At 37.7% G+C, this 21,069-nt stretch overlaps 1 protein-coding gene across 1 annotated transcript; it reads left to right on the top strand.

The window, feature by feature from the left end:
• The first annotated feature begins 19,033 nt into the window (after positions 1–19,033).
• Positions 19,034–20,110, top strand: LOC129971690 (uncharacterized). Its single transcript, XM_056085666.1, has one exon. The coding sequence runs from the start codon at positions 19,034–19,036 to the stop codon at positions 20,108–20,110; it is 1,077 nt and encodes a 358-aa protein (XP_055941641.1).
• Positions 20,111–21,069: the final 959 nt, after the last annotated feature.

Below are 21,069 nucleotides of genomic sequence, written 5' to 3'. Positions count from 1 at the left end.
GAGTTCCTCCACTGCCATGCTTCTGCTGTGAAATAAAAATTCAATGACTGCTAATCGAGTTCCTCCGCTGCCATGTTTCCTTGCTTCTGCTGCCGAAAAAAATAACTGCTAATCGAGTTGATCCGCTGCCATGTTTCCTTGCTTCTGCTGCCGAAAAAAATAACGGCTAATCGAGTTGATCCGCTGCCATGTTTCCTTGCTTCTGCTGCCGAAAAAAAAAATTCAACGACTGCTAATCGAGTTCCTCTGCTGCCATGTTTCCATGCTTCTGCTGCCCAAAAAAATTCAATGACTGCTAATCGAGTTCCTCTGCTGCCATGTTTCCATGCTTCTGCTTCCCAAAAAAATTCAATGACTGCTAATCGAGTTCCTCCACTGCCATGCTTCTGCTGTGAAATAAAAATTCAATGACTGCTAATCGAGTTCCTCCGCTGCCATGTTTCCTTGCTTCTGCTGCCGAAAAAAATAACTGCTAATCGAGTTGATCCGCTGCCATGTTTCCTTGCTTCTGCTGCCGAAAAAAAAAAAATTCAACGACTGCTAATCGAGTTCCTCCGCTGAAATGTTTCCTTGCTTCTGATGCCGAAAAAAATAACTGCTAATAGAGTTGATTCGCTGCCATGTTTCCTTGCTTCTGCTGCCGAAAAAAAAATTCAACGACTGCTAATCGAGTTCCTCCACTGCCATGCTTCTGCTGTGAAATAAAAATTCAACGACTGCTAATCGAGTTCCTCCACTGCCATGCTTCTGCTGTGAAATAAAAATTCAATGACTGCTAATCGAGTTCCTCTGCTGCCATGTTTCCTTGCTTCTGCTGCTAAAAAAAATAAAAATTCAATGACTGCTAATCGAGTGCCTCCGCTGCCATGTTTTCTTGCTTCTGCTGCCAAAAAAAATAACTGCTAATCAAGTTGATCCGCTGCCATGTTTCCTTGCTTCTGCTGCCGAAAAAAATAACTGCTAATCGAGTTTATCCGCTGCCATGTTTCCTTGCTTCTGCTGCCGAAAAAAATAACTGCTAATCGAGTTGATCCGCTGCCATGTTTCCTTGCTTCTGCTGCCGAAAAAAATAACTGCTAATCGAGTTGATCCGCTGCCATGTTTCCTTGCTTCTGCTGCCAAAAAAAAAAATTCAATGACTGCTAATGGAGTTCCTCCACTGCCATGCTTCTGCTGTGAAATAAAAATTCAATGACTGCTAATCGAGTTCCTCTGCTGCCATGTTTCCATGCTTCTGCTGTGAAAAAAAATTCAATGACTGCTAATCGAGTGCCTCCGCTGCCATGTTTACTTGCTTCTGCTGCCCAAAAAAATTCAATGACTGCTAATCGAGTTCCTCTGCTGCCATGTTTCCTTGCTTCTGGTGCTAAAAAAAATAAAAATTCAATGACTGCTAATCGAGTTCCTCCGCTGCCATGTTTCCTTGCTTCTGCTGCCCAAAAAAATTCAATGACTGCTAATCGAGTTCCTCTGCTGCCATGTTTCCTTGCTTCTGGTGCTAAAAAAAATAAAAATTCAATGACTGCTAATCGAGTTCCTCCGCTGCCATGTTTCCTTGCTTCTGCTGCTCAAAAAAATTCAATGACTGCTAATCGAGTTTCTCCGCAGACATGTTTCCTTGCTTCTGCTGCTAAAAAATAAATAAAAATTCAATGACTGCTAATCGAGTTCCTCCGCTGCCATGTTTCCTTGCTTCTGCTGCCAAAAAAAATAACTGCTAATCGAGTTGATCCGCTGCCATGTTTCCTTGCTTCTGCTGCCAAAAAAAAAAAAAAATTCAATGTCTGCTAATCGAGTTCCTCTGCTGCCATGTTTCCTTGCTTCTGCTGCCAAAAAAAATTCAATGACTGCTAATCGAGTTCCTCCGCTGCCATGTTTACTTGCTTCAGCTGCCCAAAAAAATTCAATGACTGCTAATCGAGTTCCTCCGCTGCCATGTTTCCTTGCTTCTGCTGCCAAAAAAAAATTCAATGACTGCCAATCGAGTTTCTCCGCAGACATGTTTCCTTGCTTCTGCTGCCAAAAAAAAAATTCAATGACTGCTAATCGAGTTATTCTGCTGCCATGTTTCCTTGCTTCTGCTGCTAAAAAAATAAATAAAAATTCAATGACTGCTAATCGAGTTCCTCCTCTGCCATGTTTCCTTGCTTCTGCTGCCAAAAAAAAATTCAATGACTGCTAATCGAGTTCCTCTGCTGCCATGTTTCCATGCTTCTGCTTCCCAAAAAAATTCAATGACTGCTAATCGAGTTCCTCCACTGCCATGCTTCTGCTGTGAAATAAAAATTCAATGACTGCTAATCGAGTTCCTCCACTGCCATGCTTCTGCTGTGAAATAAAAATTCAACGACTGCTAATCGAGTTCCTCCACTGCCATGCTTCTGCTGTGAAATAAAAATTCAATGACTGCTAATCGAGTTCCTCCGCTGCCATGTTTCCATGCTTCTGCTGTGAAAAAAAATTCAATGACTGCTAATCGAGTGCCTCCGCTGCCATGTTTACTTGCTTCTGCTGCCCAAAAAAATTCAATGACTGCTAATCGAGTTCCTCTGCTGCCATGTTTCCTTGCTTCTGGTGCTAAAAAAAATAAAAATTCAATGACTGCTAATCGAGTTCCTCCGCTGCCATGTTTCCTTGCTTCTGCTGCCCAAAAAAATTCAATGACTGCTAATCGAGTTCCTCTGCTGCCATGTTTCCTTGCTTCTGGTGCTAAAAAAAATAAAAATTCAATGACTGCTAATCGAGTTCCTCCGCTGCCATGTTTCCTTGCTTCTGCTGCTCAAAAAAATTCAATGACTGCTAATCGAGTTTCTCCGCAGACATGTTTCCTTGCTTCTGCTGCTAAAAAATAAATAAAAATTCAATGACTGCTAATCGAGTTCCTCCGCTGCCATGTTTCCTTGCTTCTGCTGCCAAAAAAAATAACTGCTAATCGAGTTGATCCGCTGCCATGTTTCCTTGCTTCTGCTGCCAAAAAAAAAAAAATTCAATGACTGCTAATCGAGTTCCTCCGCTGCCATGTTTCCTTGCTTCTGCTGCCAAAAAAAATTCAATGACTGCTAATCGAGTTCCTCCGCTGCCATGTTTACTTGCTTCAGCTGCCCAAAAAAATTCAATGACTGCTAATCGAGTTCCTCCGCTGCCATGTTTCCTTGCTTCTGCTGCCAAAAAAAAATTCAATGACTGCCAATCGAGTTTCTCCGCAGACATGTTTCCTTGCTTCTGCTGCCAAAAAAAAAATTCAATGACTGCTAATCGAGTTATTCTGCTGCCATGTTTCCTTGCTTCTGCTGCTAAAAAAATAAATAAAAATTCAATGACTGCTAATCGAGTTCCTCCTCTGCCATGTTTCCTTGCTTCTGCTGCCAAAAAAAAATTCAATGACTGCTAATCGAGTTCCTCTGCTGCCATGTTTCCATGCTTCTGCTTCCCAAAAAAATTCAATGACTGCTAATCGAGTTCCTCCACTGCCATGCTTCTGCTGTGAAATAAAAATTCAATGACTGCTAATCGAGTTCCTCCACTGCCATGCTTCTGCTGTGAAATAAAAATTCAACGACTGCTAATCGAGTTCCTCCACTGCCATGCTTCTGCTGTGAAATAAAAATTCAATGACTGCTAATCGAGTTCCTCCGCTGCCATGTTTCCTTGCTTCTGCTGCCGAAAAAAATAACTGCTAATCGAGTTGATCCGCTGCCATGTTTCCTTGCTTCTGCTACCGAAAAAAATAACGGCTAATCGAGTTGATCCGCTGCCATGTTTCCTTGCTTCTGCTGCCGAAAAAAAAAATTCAACGACTGCTAATCGAGTTCCTCCGCTGCCATGTTTACATGCTTCTGCTGCCCAAAAAAATTCAATGACTGCTAATCGAGTTCCTCTGCTGCCATGTTTCCATGCTTCTGCTTCCCAAAAAAATTCAATGACTGCTAATCGAGTTCCTCCACTGCCATGCTTCTGCTGTGAAATAAAAATTCAATGACTGCTAATCGAGTTCCTCCGCTGCCATGTTTCCTTGCTTCTGCTGCCGAAAAAAATAACTGCTAATCGAGTTGATCCGCTGCCATGTTTCCTTGCTTCTGCTGCCGAAAAAAAAAAAAAATTCAACGACTGCTAATCGAGTTCCTCCGCTGAAATGTTTCCTTGCTTCTGATGCCGAAAAAAATAACTGCTAATAGAGTTGATTCGCTGCCATGTTTCCTTGCTTCTGCTGCCGAAAAAAAAATTCAACGACTGCTAATCGAGTTCCTCCACTGCCATGCTTCTGCTGTGAAATAAAAATTCAACGACTGCTAATCGAGTTCCTCCACTGCCATGCTTCTGCTGTGAAATAAAAATTCAATGACTGCTAATCGAGTTCCTCTGCTGCCATGTTTCCTTGCTTCTGCTGCTAAAAAAAATAAAAATTCAATGACTGCTAATCGAGTGCCTCCGCTGCCATGTTTTCTTGCTTCTGCTGCCAAAAAAAATAACTGCTAATCAAGTTGATCCGCTGCCATGTTTCCTTGCTTCTGCTGCCGAAAAAAATAACTGCTAATCGAGTTTATCCGCTGCCATGTTTCCTTGCTTCTGCTGCCGAAAAAAATAACTGCTAATCGAGTTGATCCGCTGCCATGTTTCCTTGCTTCTGCTGCCGAAAAAAATAACTGCTAATCGAGTTGATCCGCTGCCATGTTTCCTTGCTTCTGCTGCCAAAAAAAAAAATTCAATGACTGCTAATCGAGTTCCTCAACTGCCATGCTTCTGCTGTGAAATAAAAATTCAATGACTGCTAATCGAGTTATATTGCTGCCATGTTTCCTTGCTTCTGCTGCTAAAAAAAAATTCTACGACTGCTAATGGAGTTCCTCCACTGCCATGCTTCTGCTGTGAAATAAAAATTCAATGACTGCTAATGGAGTTCCTCCACTGCCATGCTTCTGCTGTGAAATAAAAATTCAATGACTGCTAATCGAGTTCCTCTGCTGCCATGTTTCCATGCTTCTGCTGTGAAAAAAAATTCAATGACTGCTAATCGAGTGCCTCCGCTGCCATGTTTACTTGCTTCTGCTGCCCAAAAAAATTCAATGACTGCTAATCGAGTTCCTCTGCTGCCATGTTTCCTTGCTTCTGGTGCTAAAAAAAATAAAAATTCAATGACTGCTAATCGAGTTCCTCCGCTGCCATGTTTCCTTGCTTCTGCTGCCCAAAAAAATTCAATGACTGCTAATCGAGTTCCTCTGCTGCCATGTTTCCTTGCTTCTGGTGCTAAAAAAAATAAAAATTCAATGACTGCTAATCGAGTTCCTCCGCTGCCATGTTTCCTTGCTTCTGCTGCTCAAAAAAATTCAATGACTGCTAATCGAGTTTCTCCGCAGACATGTTTCCTTGCTTCTGCTGCTAAAAAATAAATAAAAATTCAATGACTGCTAATCGAGTTCCTCCGCTGCCATGTTTCCTTGCTTCTGCTGCCAAAAAAATAACTGCTAATCGAGTTGATCCGCTGCCATGTTTCCTTGCTTCTGCTGCCAAAAAAAAAAAAAAAAATTCAATGACTGCTAATCGAGTTCCTCCGCTGCCATGTTTCCTTGCTTCTGCTGCCAAAAAAAATTCAATGACTGCTAATCGAGTTCCTCCGCTGCCATGTTTACTTGCTTCAGCTGCCCAAAAAAATTCAATGACTGCTAATCGAGTTCCTCCGCTGCCATGTTTCCTTGCTTCTGCTGCCAAAAAAAAATTCAATGACTGCCAATCGAGTTTCTCCGCAGACATGTTTCCTTGCTTCTGCTGCCAAAAAAAAAATTCAATGACTGCTAATCGAGTTATTCTGCTGCCATGTTTCCTTGCTTCTGCTGCTAAAAAAATAAATAAAAATTCAATGACTGCTAATCGAGTTCCTCCTCTGCCATGTTTCCTTGCTTCTGCTGCCAAAAAAAAATTCAATGACTGCTAATCGAGTTCCTCCGCTGCCATGTTTCCTTGCTTCTGCTGCTAAAAAAAATAAAAATTCAATGACTGCTAATCGAGTTCCTCTGCTGCCATGTTTCCTTGCTTCTGCTGCCAGAAAAAAAAATTCAATGACTGCTAATCGAGTTCCTCCGCTGCCATGTTTACTTGCTTCTGCTGCCCAAAAAAATTCAATGACTGCTAATCTAGTTCCTCCGCTGCCATGTTTACTTGCTTCTGCTGCCAAAAAAAATTCAATGACTGCTAATCGAGTTCCTCTGCTGCCATCTTTCCTTGCTTCTGCTGCTAAAAAAAATAAAAACTCAATGACTGCTAATCGAGTTCCTCTGCTACCACGTTTCCTTGCTTCTGCTGCAAAAAAAATTCAATGACTGCTAATCGAGTTCCTCCACTGCCATTCTTCTGCTGTGAAATAAAAATTCAATGACTAATAATCGAGTTCCTCCGCTGCCATGTTTCCTTGCTTCTGCTGCCGAAAAAAATAACTGCTAATCGAGTTGATCCGCTGCCATGTTTCCTTGCTTCTGCTGCCGAAAAAAAAATTCAATGACTGCTAATCGAGTTCCTCCACTGCCATGCTTCTGCTGTGAAATAAAAATTCAACGACTGCTAATCGAGTTCCTCCACTGCCATGCTTCTGCTGTGAAATAAAAATTCAATGACTGCTAATCGAGTTCCTCCGCTGCCATGTTTCCTTGCTTCTGCTGCCGAAAAAAATAACTGCTAATCGAGTTGATCCGCTGCCATGTTTTCTTGCTTCTGCTGCCGAAAAAAATAACTGCTAATCGAGTTGATCCGCTGCCATGTTTCCTTGCTTCTGCTGCCGAAAAAAAAAATTCAATGTCTGCTAATCGAGTTCCTCTGCTGCCATGTTTCCATGCTTCTGCTGTGAAAAAAAATTCAATGACTGCTAATCGAGTTCCTCCGCTGCCATGTTTACTTGCTTCTGTTGCCCAAAAAAATTCAATGACTGCTAATCGAGTTCCTCTGCTGCCGTGTTTCCTTGCTTCTGCTGCTAAAAAAAATTCAATGACTGCTAATCGAGTTCCTCCGCTGCCATGTTTAGTTGCTTCAGCTGCCCAAAAAAATTCAATGACTGCTAATCGAGTTCCTCCGCTGCCATGTTTCCTTGCTTCTGCTGCCAAAAAAATAACTGCTAATCGAGTTGATCAGCTGCCATGTTTCCTTGCTTCTGCTGCCAAAAAAAAAAAAAAATTCAATGACTGCTAATCGAGTTCCTCCGCTGCCATGTTTCCTTGCTTCTGCTGCCAAAAAAAATTCAATGACTGCTAATCGAGTTCCTCCGCTGCCATGTTTACTTGCTTCAGCTGCCCAAAAAAATTCAATGACTGCTAATCGAGTTCCTCCGCTGCCATGTTTCCTTGCTTCTGCTGCCAAAAAAAAATTCAATGACTGCCAATCGAGTTTCTCCGCAGACATGTTTCCTTGCTTCTGCTGCCAAAAAAAAAAAAATTCAATGACTGCTAATCGAGTTATTCTGCTGCCATGTTTCCTTGCTTCTGCTGCTAAAAAAATAAAAATTCAATGACTGCTAATCGAGTTCCTCCGCTGCCATGTTTCCTTGCTTCTGCTGCCAAAAAAAAATTCAATGACTGCTAATCGAGTTCCTCCGCTGCCATGTTTCCTTGCTTCTGCTGCTAAAAAAAATAAAAATTCAATGACTGCTAATCGAGTTCCTCTGCTGCCATGTTTCCTTGCTTCTGCTGTCAGAAAAAAAAATTCAATGACTGCTAATCGAGTTCCTCCGCTGCCATGTTTACTTGCTTCTGCTGCCCAAAAAAATTCAATGACTGCTAATCTAGTTCCTCCGCTGCCATGTTTACTTGCTTCTGCTGCCAAAAAAAATTCAATGACTGCTAATCGAGTTCCTCTGCTGCCATCTTTCCTTGCTTCTGCTGCTAAAAAAAATAAAAATTCAATGACTGCTAATCGAGTTCCTCTGCTACCACGTTTCCTTGCTTCTGCTGCAAAAAAAATTCAATGACTGCTAATCGAGTTCCTCTGCTACCACGTTTCCTTGCTTCTGCTGCAAAAAAAATTCAATGACTGCTAATCGAGTTCCTCCACTGCCATTCTTCTGCTGTGAAATAAAAATTCAATGACTAATAATCGAGTTCCTCCGCTGCCATGTTTCCTTGCTTCTGCTGCCGAAAAAAATAACTGCTAATCGAGTTGATCCGCTGCCATGTTTCCTTGCTTCTGCTGCCGAAAAAAAAATTCAATGACTGCTAATCGAGTTCCTCCACTGCCATGCTTCTGCTGTGAAATAAAAATTCAACGACTGCTAATCGAGTTCCTCCACTGCCATGCTTCTGCTGTGAAATAAAAATTCAATGACTGCTAATCGAGTTCCTCCGCTGCCATGTTTCCTTGCTTCTGCTGCCGAAAAAAATAACTGCTAATCGAGTTGATCCGCTGCCATGTTTCCTTGCTTCTGCTGCCGAAAAAAATAACTGCTAATCGAGTTGATCCGCTGCCATGTTTCCTTGCTTCTGCTGCCGAAAATAAAAATTCAATGTCTGCTAATCGAGTTCCTCTGCTGCCATGTTTCCATGCTTCTGCTGTGAAAAAAAATTCAATGACTGCTAATCGAGTTCCTCCGCTGCCATGTTTACTTGCTTCTGTTGCCCAAAAAAATTCAATGACTGCTAATCGAGTTCCTCTGCTGCCGTGTTTCCTTGCTTCTGCTGCTAAAAAAATAAAAATTCAATGACTGCTAATCGAGTTCCTCCGCTGCCATGTTTCCTTGCTTCTGCTGCCCAAAAAAATTCAATGACTGCTAATCGAGTTCCTCCGCTGCTATGTTTCCTTACTTCTGCTGCCAAAAAAAAATAACTGCTAATCGAGTTGATCCGCTGCCATGTTTCCTTGTTTCTTCTGCCAAAAAAAAAAATTCAATGACTGCTAATCGAGTTCCTCTGCTGGTATGTTTCCTTGCTTCTGATGCCAGAAAAAAAATTTCAATGACTGCTAATCGAGTTCCTCCGCTGCCATGTTTCCTTGCTTCTGCTGCCAAAAAAAAATTCAACGACTGCTAATCGAGTTCCTCCGCTGCCATGTTTCAAAGTCCAGCTAAAAATAAACACGCGCTTCCAAATGCTACAAGCTGACACATTCTTGGACCAATTGTTAAATATCGGCGATGGAAAAGTTGCTGTCTAATAAAATACTGGATGCATAAAATTGCTCACTCATTTCGTTGATTCGCAAAATACTCTCATTGACCGCATATTTCCCGATGTACTCATACCATACATAAATCATGCGTGGCTGGCAGAAAGAGCGATTTGGGCAGCAAAAAATGTGGACGTCGATGATTTAAACTTCAAGATACAGCAGTTGTTGCCAGGCGACTTGGTGTCATACAAATTGATCGATACAGTTTGCGCTGCTAACGAAGCTGCAAATTATCCAACAGAGCTTTTGAACTCACTGGATTTGCCAGGCATGTCATTACACCTTCTACCCCTGAAAGTTGGATCTCCGGTTATTTTACTTCGGAATTTGAACCCACCATGGCTGTGCAATGACACGCGATTGGTCATTAAAAAATTGATGAAAAACGCTATCGAAGCCGCCATTTTGAATGGTAAATTCCGAGCCGAAAATGTTTTGCTGCCATGATTTCCAATGATTTTTACAGACGTGCCAATCGAATTCAAACGTGTTCAATTTCCTATTAGATTCGCATTCGCATTGACAATCAATAAGTCGCAAGGCCAAACGATGTCTGTTTGCGGCTTAGATTTTGGCACACCATGTTTTTCATATGTGACATGTCCTCGTGTGGGCAAACTATCGAGCTTATTTGTGTTGGATAAAGCCGGACTAAGAAAAAATACACTCAATTGCTCTTCGAAATGAATATTGATTTTCTTAATTTCATTTTTATACTTTAGGACAAAAACTATATTACTTTTTTCACTTTACGTTTAACTTTTAAGAGATCAAACAATGTATATGTTCATTATGTTAATGAAATGCATGGTATTGAGAAAATGTATGGTTGGTGTTTTTTAGTTTTTATCGGCGATCACAGTCTACAGTGATCCATTCCTCTTTCTGTCATAGAACCCACCTCTACACACTTACAATGCATTCATTAATAACCAAAATATTCAATAGAAATAATTTATAAGACAGAACAACGTTTGCCGGGTCAGCTAGTTCTTCATTCTTTAAATTAATGTAAATATTATTATATTTTACAATTTTATTTTTAATACATGGTAAAAATCTCAACGCAGAAATCATGCTTTAAGTCATAAAGGGACTCGTATAATTATCTGTTAATGAGTGTGTAAAAATCGGCTTGCATTCGGCTAAATAACAGCACCCTGAAATAATATATACATTCATTCTTTAAATATCTGCCACCAACTACCCCTCTATTTAAGGCGTAAAAAAATTACCGCCTTATATTACTTCCGAACGCAGTCTCTTCCGAAGCACCCTATATCTGAATTAACCCTTCCAGCAAGTCTTAGGAGAATTTATGATGCTCGTTCCTCCTGCATTCCACCGTTCAGTGTGAGAATAGAAACGCTTCTGCAGGACTCGGGCCTTAATAATTCCACAATTAATTCTATTAATCACTTATGTTTTCCACCATGGGATAAGCCAGAATTTTCCTTCTTGAATCCATTTTTGGGATTTGAAAAATCCACAACAGCATCTGTGGTTTTTCAACAGTTGTTTTTCTATCATCGCTGTCAGTATTCATCTTTCATCCCTGTTTTTACAGATGGCTCGAAATCGGATGGGCATGTCGGTTGTGGCATTGTACTTCCATCTGATATACTGAGCTATCGCTTACATACCAGTTTTTCTATCTTTACTGCGGAACTGATAGCAATTTCCTGTGCACTTCAGGAAATTTCGATATCTACTAACCGAAGTTTCGTTATTTATACTGACAGTCTGAGTGCTTTGGAGACGCTCTCTCACCCCGACAATCAAATGCATCCTGTGGCCTTAGAAATTTTGAACATTTTATGCCTTCTTCGAAATAAGGCATTTAATATTTTATTTTGTTGGGTACCGAGTCACTCGGGTATTTCGGGAAATGAAGCAGCAGACTGTGCTGCAAAAGCTGCTTCATTTCTTTCACAAAATCTGCCATACAGTGATGCGAAGAAGTTCTTTATTCTTCATCTCTATTCCACTTGGCAGACAAACTGGAATGAACAGGTTCATAACAAATTACATACCATCAAACCTTTCACTGGATTATGGCCTGTACTCCCTATACGGGGGTTGGATGTTAAATTGACCCGCCTCCGTATAGGACATAGACGTTTTACTCATAAATATCTCATTTGTGGAGAGAGGAAACCCATGTGTCCTACATGCAGTACTGATTTTACTGTAAAACACATTCTTATTGAATGTCCAGATTTTAAATCGCATCGTGAGTTATTTTTCCAATCAACGTCTCTAACTATGCAGGACTTGGTGGGTGAAAAACACCACCTAAAACTTTTTAATTTTTTAAAAGATATTCGCTTTTTTACGTGTATATGATAAATATTTATCTTGGATAAACTTAATCCTTTTTTCAATTGCGCTCTTTTTATTAACTTTGTAATTTTTTATCAGTTGTATCTTGTTTTCATATTTGAGGCATTTTCTTATATAGTTTCATTGAACTTGTGTTTTAATTTTTAAATACTACTCTTGTTGCTGGATATGATTTATTCTTAACCATATGTATGGCGCAGTTTAGCCAAGATTGGCTCTTGTGCCATTAAACCTCATAAACCCATAAACCCATTCTTTAAATTAATGTGAATATTCTGATATTTTACAACAGCGTTTCTCAACCTTTCAGTATTTGCGGCCCAGTTTTCAATCAAAATTTTCATCGCGCCCTACGCTTACTATAAAATTTATACAACAATAATGTGTATTGAGTATTTTGGATTCTGTTTTTAAATTAGTTAAAAAAATAACTGCCGAAACAAGAGTAAAAGCGAGCCGACGTTGGCAAGAAACCACATCTTGCATTTTGGACAAGCGGGCGGTAAACAGATGAAACGAATGAAACCGGGAAAAATTTAAATATTATATTTGAAATGAAAACCAAACAGGGAGATGAAATGTTAAAAGAATATGAAAGTAGAAAAATCCGTTAATGAAAGTTAACCTAGACGGGGTGAGCTAAATTTAGAAACAGGAAATACATTTTTTCGTATAGAGAAAAGAAATAAAACAAAATCATGACTAAACAAAAATAAAAAAATAAGCAATATTTGTGGAAAGGAGTCCACACGACCGATGCCGTCTAGAGCATGCTCAGAGCAAATGTTTTCTCATAGGAAGAAGGGAAATGTTCGATAACGCCAGTTTCAATTCCAGCCAGTCTCATTCGAGTCTATCCTTCTATCGCTATCGAATCTATAGTGAATGTGTATGTTATATATGTTTTCGTGTAAATTGCAATTCACCATATTAAATATTCACGGCAATAGATTTATGCAGACTCATGGATAAATTTTTAAGCGGAAGTAAGCATGCATTAGACGATAGTCAAGCATCAAGAAGTACACAGACAAGCGTGGTTCCGAAAAAAAAATCAAGAAAATATTCTCAAGAATACTTAAATTTTGGGTTTATCAGGTGCTGAAGTAAATGAAAAAGAAAGGCTCCTGTGTATCATTTACTCAAAAATGTTGGCCGGAGACAGCATGAAACCTAATAAACTTAAACGACATTTGGAAACGCTTCATAGTGAGTACGGCAACAAACCCAGAAAATTCTTCGAATTAAAATTAAAATCATATAAAAAGCAAAAATCATTTTTAAAGAAACTTTGTCTGTGAATAAAAAAGCTTTAATTGCATCTTACAAAGTTCATATAAAATAGCAAGATGTAAAAAACCTCACACCATTGGTGAAGAGCTTATTTTGCCAGCAGCAATTGAGATTGTAGAAACTATGTTTGGAGATAATTTTTCAAAACAATTGCAGTCCATACCTCTTTCAAATGACACTGTTGCTCGTCGAATTGGCGATATAGCCGATGATGTACAGTGTCAGCTTTTCTCGAAGTTTCGTGACAAATTGTTTTCAGTACAGCTGGACGAAATAACAGATAGTAATAAATGTAGTAATAAAGATGCTCATTTTATTATCTATGTTCCAATTTGTGATAATATGTCAGTAGTATAAGAACTACTTTTCTGCAAACCAATAGAACTCAAAACAACGGCCCTCGCATTATTTGCTATTTTAAAGTATGTTATGAACGAGGCAAACATAGAATGGAAAAATTGAGTCAGAATATGCACCAATGTTCGGAAGATTCCAAGGTATACAAGTACTTGTAAAACAAAAATCGCCTCAGTGCACACATTGCAAGACATATTACCTGATCCACAGAGAAGCTATGGCTTCGAAAGCTATGAGTCCTTGTCTGAATATTGTGTTTACTATGGTCGTAACCGTAGTAAATTATATAAAAATGAGACCCCTGAAATCGAGAATTTTTCCCGTACTTTGTAAAGACATGGGTTGAGTACATTCAGCGTTACTATTTTATTGCAAGGCAAGATGGTCATCACGTGGGAAATTTTTGCAACTTGTTTATGAATAAAGAGAAGAAATCACCATTTTCCTAAAAGAAGAAAACAGACAGGAGGCCGAGAATTTTCGCGATGGTTTATTTGTGATGAAATTGAGGTACTTAGTCGACATATTCGATAAATTAAATAGCTTGAATCTTCAACTCCAAGGAGCAAATAAACATATGTTGGATACGAGTGATAAAGTTATTGCTTTTTGTGGAAAATTGGAATTGTGGAGCAGAAGTTTAAAGCAAAAAAACCCATCAATGATCGCAAATATGAATGATTGTACTAAAACTTACAAGACTGAACATGTAAAAGTTGTTTTTGCAACCATTAAAAATCTTTTAGCTATGCTAGCAAAGAATTTTAAAAAGTATATTCTTGCTGACGACAAACTGATAGCAAGTTACGAGTGGGTTAGGGATCCATTTCATAAGATTCTCGAAGGACTCTCAATTGATGAAGAAGAAAAAATCATAGACTTCACGACAAGTGGCGAAACTAAAAGACAATTGACCATTTAGCAATAAATCACTTTTTGAATTTTGGGCAGGAGTAAGGAGGATTTTTCTGCACTAAAAACAAGGGCATTTCATATTCTATTACCCTTTTCAACATCCTACCTTTGTGAAACTTGATTTTCTGCTGTGGCTTCTTTGAAGACAAAATTTACAAACAAAACTGAGAGTGGCTATTTCTAATACTAAGCCTTCCTTCAAAAAACTTTGCTCTGGAAGACAGGCCCAAGAAAGTCACTAATAATTATTAAATTTGTCTTTAATTTAGTATGTTTTGATTAAGTAAGTTGTTTAACTTTAATAAGTTATTAAATATGTCGAGATGTATTTTGTTTTCTATGTGTATGTGTGCTTTCCTTTCAGTCAGTTAATCAATTTTTTAAAATATTATTTTATTTTGGATATTCCCGCGCTCTCCTAGGAGGGGGCGAGGCCCACAGGTTGAGAATCGCTGTTTTACAATTATATTTTTAACACATGGTAAAAATCTCATCATAGAAATCATGCTTTAAATCATAAAGGGACTCGTATAATTATCTGTTAATGAGTGAGTAAGAATCGGTTTGAAATCGGCTAATTCACAGCACCCTGAAATAATATATACATTCAGTCTTTAAATCAATGTAAATATTCTTATATTTTACAATTTTATTTAATACATGCTAAAAATCTCTTCAAAAAATCAAGTTTTAAATATTAAAGAGACTCGCATACTGATATGCTCACAAGTGGGTAATATTGAGATTGCACTTTAATAATCTTTTATAATAAAATACAATGTTTACACTATTTATCTCAATATGCTTGGAAAATAAACAAAATTTAGTCCTTCTATAGATGAAAGTAAGAAATATCCACAAGAATAAAGAAGAAATGGATAGTTAGTTTGATAAATAAGCACTACAGTAACCTAAGGGAAACTCAACACCTGTTTTCTGTTTCAAAACATGCATATTTTATTTGATCGTGTTGGAAGTATTTGAGCTTTTGATCATGCTGCATCTGGAGAGCATTCTTTATTTAAATATTCTTGAGCTACTATTTCTGATTTTTTTTTATCTGGGCTTTCTATATCTAGTTTTCAATTAAATTTTCCTGAATATTAGTTAGGATTTTTCAAATTTAAATAATACAGTATTTAGCTGTTGTTCGAAACTTAACTTTCACGTTAGTTTCATATTAAATTTTTGGCGAAATTCGTTATTTTACAATATGTTATTTGGCTAAGATAGTTTAAAAAAATTTCCAATGCATTTCGATGAAATCCAGAACTTGTTCTTATACTTTAGTCTTGCATTAATATAATTTTTTTTATGTTTTATTTTAGTTTAAATAAGATTTTTTAAAAAGTTTGAAATCTTTCAAAACTTTCAAAAAATTCTCTTTTCGAATGTTACACAAGGTCGAATTTTAAAGCAAGGATACATATAATATTTTTGCATATTTTCCAGATATGCGGATATTCAGAGTTATCTATTTGTTTTCGAGTGGGTCGGAGTAATTTGTTTGTGGTTCTCCCGATAACATTTCAAACTTTAGTTGAAATCTAATAAATTCATTCTGGTTATGTTTTAAAGAGTTCATTCTAGTTATAAAATTGGTGAGGTGTATAATGCAAGATCAAGTGGAATTTAAATGTAAAATAAAATCGTTCATGAAATTGGGCTTCATTAAGTTTTAGGTTTCATTAAATTATCATACAGATGTATATTATGTCCTCTATATTATTTTCGCTTTCTGCTATTCGATGATAATCCTTGAAATTGTTAAAATAAAAATTCAAGAAAATTTACAATTGCAATGATTAAAACCTTCGAAAAATTATGATATTCAAATCTTAATTGTATAGGTTATATGTTTCTTTCGTATAATATTTATTCTATAGCTGTTCGTGAAAAAATTAGTGATCTAAAATAAGGAATGATCTCGGATGGGGCGTTTCACTCACCATTCAAGACGGGGCATCATTTTGATATCTTATTTATTTCTTTAGGTATTTTTAACAATTAAAATTAAAGAATGGTGAAAATATGTAGATTCATTTTTACTGTGAAATTCAACTTTAAAAAATTGTATGTATTTATTTTTTGGTGTAATAAACAAGTACATTTATTAAGTGAATAATTATGCATCTAATTACTTTTCCGAGTGCAAAGAGTTAAGTGAGTTTTCTTTCTTTCGAATCGCTAAGAAACATATTTCAAATTTTTTAAAAAAATGCTATTAAAGTTTTAAGAAAAAGGAATTTTGGAACATAATTTCCATTCTTCTTTTCATTCATTGGTACCAAGTTTATAATATCACAATTATAAATATTTGTGAAAATCTTGATCACGATAATAAAAGTTTGAAAGGCAACAATTGTATTTTCTTTACTTAGAACTACCGTTGATTAATCAAACAGAGATAGAAATTTTCGCATAAAAATTCTAGTACCAAAAAACATTTTTTTTTATATATAATTCTGAAGGGAAAAAGTATTTACTCTCCATGAAAGGCATTTAAGAAAATTACTCTCCTCCAAAGAAGAAAACACCTGACTTCATCGAATACTTGGTGCCAAAAATGCGTATTAATTATTCAAAAATTCGGGAGTTTGTTTAAAATATGCTTCGCTTGATTGAAGAAAGATTGGCTTTGAAACTCTGGAGTTTGAGGAAGCAAGAGGGGGCTGCACGAAATAGAATGCCTGAAGCTCATCTGCCACATTTTTTATCTCATTCCTTGGCTTAACTAAGGTCGTTATGAATGCACGTTAAAAACAAATAACGAAAGGCTAATGTAAAGTGAATAGTTTTAAAATTACATTAAGGCATTAAGTCGCAAGATGGACGAGCTTATATTTTTAAATATTTCCTGGCTTTAGAGGTGAGGTACTGAGGTGAGTTTGCTGGAATTGTGTATTATCATTAAATGAGAAGTTTAAAATTACTCCATGTCGAAATGCTTCTTAATCATATTTTGCCTAAGGTTACATTAAATTGACAGTAAATAACCAAAATTTTATGAAAGCGTTTGATGTTCAGTTTTTTTCCCCCTCAATCTAAACGCCTTTAGTAACAGAAGATATTAAAGATGTAGCAAGTCATTAATATAAATAACTTGTTTTGAGAATAACTTTTTGTTTGAATATTATTTTCTAATTAATTTTACTTTTTTGTTGGAAAAAGGGGATAAATTGATTAATCTTAGGCTTCTATAATGGCATTATCAGATTCAAATATTTGTACAATAATTACAAAATAAATTTAAACACCATGATGTAAATCAATGGTTCATTAGATGCAGAACGACTGTCAGATTACATTTGAAAGCGTAGGAATAAGAAACAAACTTTTAAATAAACTGTAATTTACATCTAATTAATTATACGTGTAAATGTATGATGTAAATGTGTAATTAATTAGTTGCATGATAATTGTCGACATGTTTGAAATCATATGATTATGAAATCTACTTAGAATTCGCTTGTGTCATTCAAAATAATCTAAGTTTTAGAAATGTTTTTATATGATCATTCATGCCATGATGACCATCAGTGAAAATTCTTAAATGTCCGTCATTTCCCAAACAGGAACAAACACACTTATCTGATTTAATGTGGATTTTATAATAAAATGAAACCTTTTCTATAAAACAAAGAAGCTGTATATTCCGGATATTTACAGTTCCGTATTTTATAATGTTTTTTTTTCTTTGTCCTTAATTTAATTTTCAGACAAAAAATATTTTAATTTAAAATATTATAAATTTCTTTGCACACACAAAAAAATATTTTAGATTTATTTTCTATTCTTTTTTTGTTTCGTATTTCAAAATATTTCCCTATAAAACTCAAATCAATATTATCTTTTGCTTCAAAATAAAATAAAAGATATAAATGCTTTTATCAACACGGAAACAAGCATGCTCATTGCAGTGAACAAAAAAAAATAGATTTTCTTAGGAATTTATTTATTAAAATAAAAAATCCTTTATTATTTGCATACATAAGTGCTAATATAACAACAACTTAGAATTATTCGAAATGTTATATAGGGAGTACATGTGCATATATTAGAACATCTGAATCAAATCTGATCGCTCTAAATCTAAAGATCCGATTTACAATGTTCCATCAAACGCAAGGTCATCTCATGCTCCTGAACTGTCTCAAAAATGTAGAAAGGCTGCATTTGTAAATAGCAACGTCTCTCTGTAAGTTCAGCCCATTGTCACCATTTATTTTAGGTAATTTTCTTCCCTTCATTTAATTGCTACTTTGCTAAAACATTAAACCCCTCAGGGGCTCACCTTCTTTAGGTGAGTACGGGTGTCCCAATCCCGAGGTTCCCAGGGATCTTTACTCCCTTTATGTTTACTCTCCACTGCGCCTTCTGCTGTCTCCTTTTTTCTTCTATCCCTCGATGGCAAGCGAGGGAGCTCTCCATGAGAAGCTGTCGCCGCTCTGTTTGCTTCTTGCTTCTCATGGACAGCCGATGTCCCACGTGTTGGCCGTGCGTGGCGACCCATTTGAAAGACGGGTGGTGCACTGTGGTCCCCTGTGCATCAATCGGCTGGTAGTTAGTCACCTGAGTGGCTAGTCTGCTAGGGATCAAGCGAAGGGGTTACTCCTTGGGCTTGGCGTTAAGGGTGGTCACTGTCCCCGGGGGTAACTCCGAGCGTATAGGTTCCGGCTAGCACCAAGGTAAGCGCCGAGGCTGGGAATGGCCAGAGCCGGTGGCTGCCTTCCCTTGTTGGGCTCCGTGGTGGGCGGTGCCGTCGGGCCTGAATTTTCTTTCATATCGTATGGGCTCCTCGCGGAAATCTCCCTTCAGTGGGCATAAAACTAACTACAAATGCATTACCAATCTTCATCAATTCGACTCATTTTTTATTATAAAGCGGATATCGGAAAAAAAGGAAACCTTTAATTCGGTCTCCCCATTTCTTGTACAGAGAGCTATCTCGGCAACTGTCGGCGAAGTGTCCTCTATCAGAAAGATGCGTTCAGGTGATTTGCTGGTGGAAGTTTGCACAAAAAAGCAAGCCCAGCAAATCATTAAAATGAAAGCTTTGACAACGTTCCCTGTAACAGTCACTCCTCACAATTCATTGAATTATACTAAGGGTGTGATCACATGCGGAGAACTGTTCAATGTTCCTATCGAAGAAATAACTCACGAACTCAAACCCCAAGGTGTAACGCACGTACGCCAAATTACCATTCGACGGGATGGGCAAATTTTACCAACGAAACACTTTATTTTAACTTTCCATGCTACAAAATTACCTGAATGCATATATGCGGGGTATATAAGACTGCCAGTTCGGCAATATATACCTAATCCTTTAAGATGCTTTCAGTGTCAGCGTTTTGGACATTCCAAAATTAACTGTCGTGGAACACTCACTTGCGCACGCTGTGCTGAGAAAGGCCACGACAGCCAGCAGTGCAAGGCGCAAGAAAAGTGCGTAAATTGCAGTGGTTGTCATGCCTCATACTCTAAGTCATGTGAACGCTGGACTCTAGAAAAGCAAATTACAAGTCTTAAATTTAAAGAGAACATATCTTATCCTGAAGCCAGACGGAAAATTTTGGCATCAACACCGAAACCTGGTGTGAGCTATGCATCCGTTGTGCAAAAGAATTTTTGTAAGAACTGTAGTTGCCCAAACTGCACAAAAACAGTCATTAAAGCAAAAAACCAGGAAAAGATTTCTGATTCTGACACTGAGGTATCTTTGACTAGTACTCCTGAAGAGAGTAAAGCTGTCGTAAATAAACCAAAACCAAAATCAAATAAAGCTCTGAAGCTAAGGCTCTCCAAACGTGGCCTGGTTCCTAAGGATTTTTCTACAAAACTCAAAAAAACATCTTTACGCAGTTCTGTAGCTCTTGGACTTGCGAACAAAGGTGTTGCTCATAAAGACTTAACGACCATTTTTGGTGGCGCACCGAAAAATCCTGAAATCATCTCACTCCACCCATCTGAGGAGGATGAATTTGAAATGAGTTGCGATGCAGCGCAACCTCCAAACATTGTTCCCAGAACTTCTCTTATTAAAAGGCTTCCTTAATGGGTACTTTCATCTCTTGGAATTGTCGCGGCATTAGATCCAAAATTTCTGACATCAAGTCTATTTTAAACAATTTTCATCCCATCTGCTTCGGTGTTCAAGAAACTTTCTTGACACCCAACATCCCTATCAAAATTCGAGGCTATAACTGTATTCGGAAAGATACAGACACAGGATCTCGAACTTCTGGTGGTGTCTGTATGTTTACTTCAAATTTATATCCGAGCACAACTCTCAAATTAGATACTTCTATGCAGGCTGTGGCTGTGCAAGTTCACGTACGAACATTAGTCACAGTCTGCTCAATTTACTTACCGCCTCATGATGTTATTCGTCAACATGATCTTGATGACCTAGTGGACCAGCTTCCTTCGCCTTTCATTTTATTTGGTGACTTCAACGGACATAGCACGTTGTGGGGTTCTGATTGTACAAACTCTCGTGGGCGGCAGATCGAACAATTTATTTCCAATAACTGTCTCTGCCTGCTCAATAATGAGGAAAAAACATATTTCCATGAACCTACACGTAGCTTTCATAGTCTAGATCTAGCTATATGTTCTCCTGAACTTCTGCCTTTGATAAACTTTCAAGTTTGTGATGAATTATACAATAGTGACCACTTCCCTATTATTGTTTCCCATATTGACAGAGGAGATTCTGTTCTCCGTACTCCACATTTTCTATTCAATCGGGCAGATTGGGATGCATTCTCACAATTGGCAATTATCACTGAGGACATGGTTAGTGGTGTAGACATTTCCGAAGCTTTACAACATGTCACCGATGTTATAATGAACGCCGCTAATAGAAGTATCCCAAAAAGTTCACCACGTCTACGACGATTTCGTAAACCGTGGTGGAATAACGCATGTCGCGACAGTTATAAAAAACAGAAAAAGTGTTGGAACACTTTCAGGAGGTATCCAACGACAGAAAACCTTCTTGCCTTTAAACGT

This window comes from Argiope bruennichi, chromosome 6, assembly GCF_947563725.1.
Source record: "Argiope bruennichi chromosome 6, qqArgBrue1.1, whole genome shotgun sequence".
In the NCBI taxonomy this organism is placed as follows: Eukaryota; Metazoa; Arthropoda; class Arachnida; order Araneae; family Araneidae; genus Argiope; species Argiope bruennichi.
Note: the sequence above shows the minus strand (reverse complement) of the source record. Positions and strands in the feature narration are given on the sequence as shown.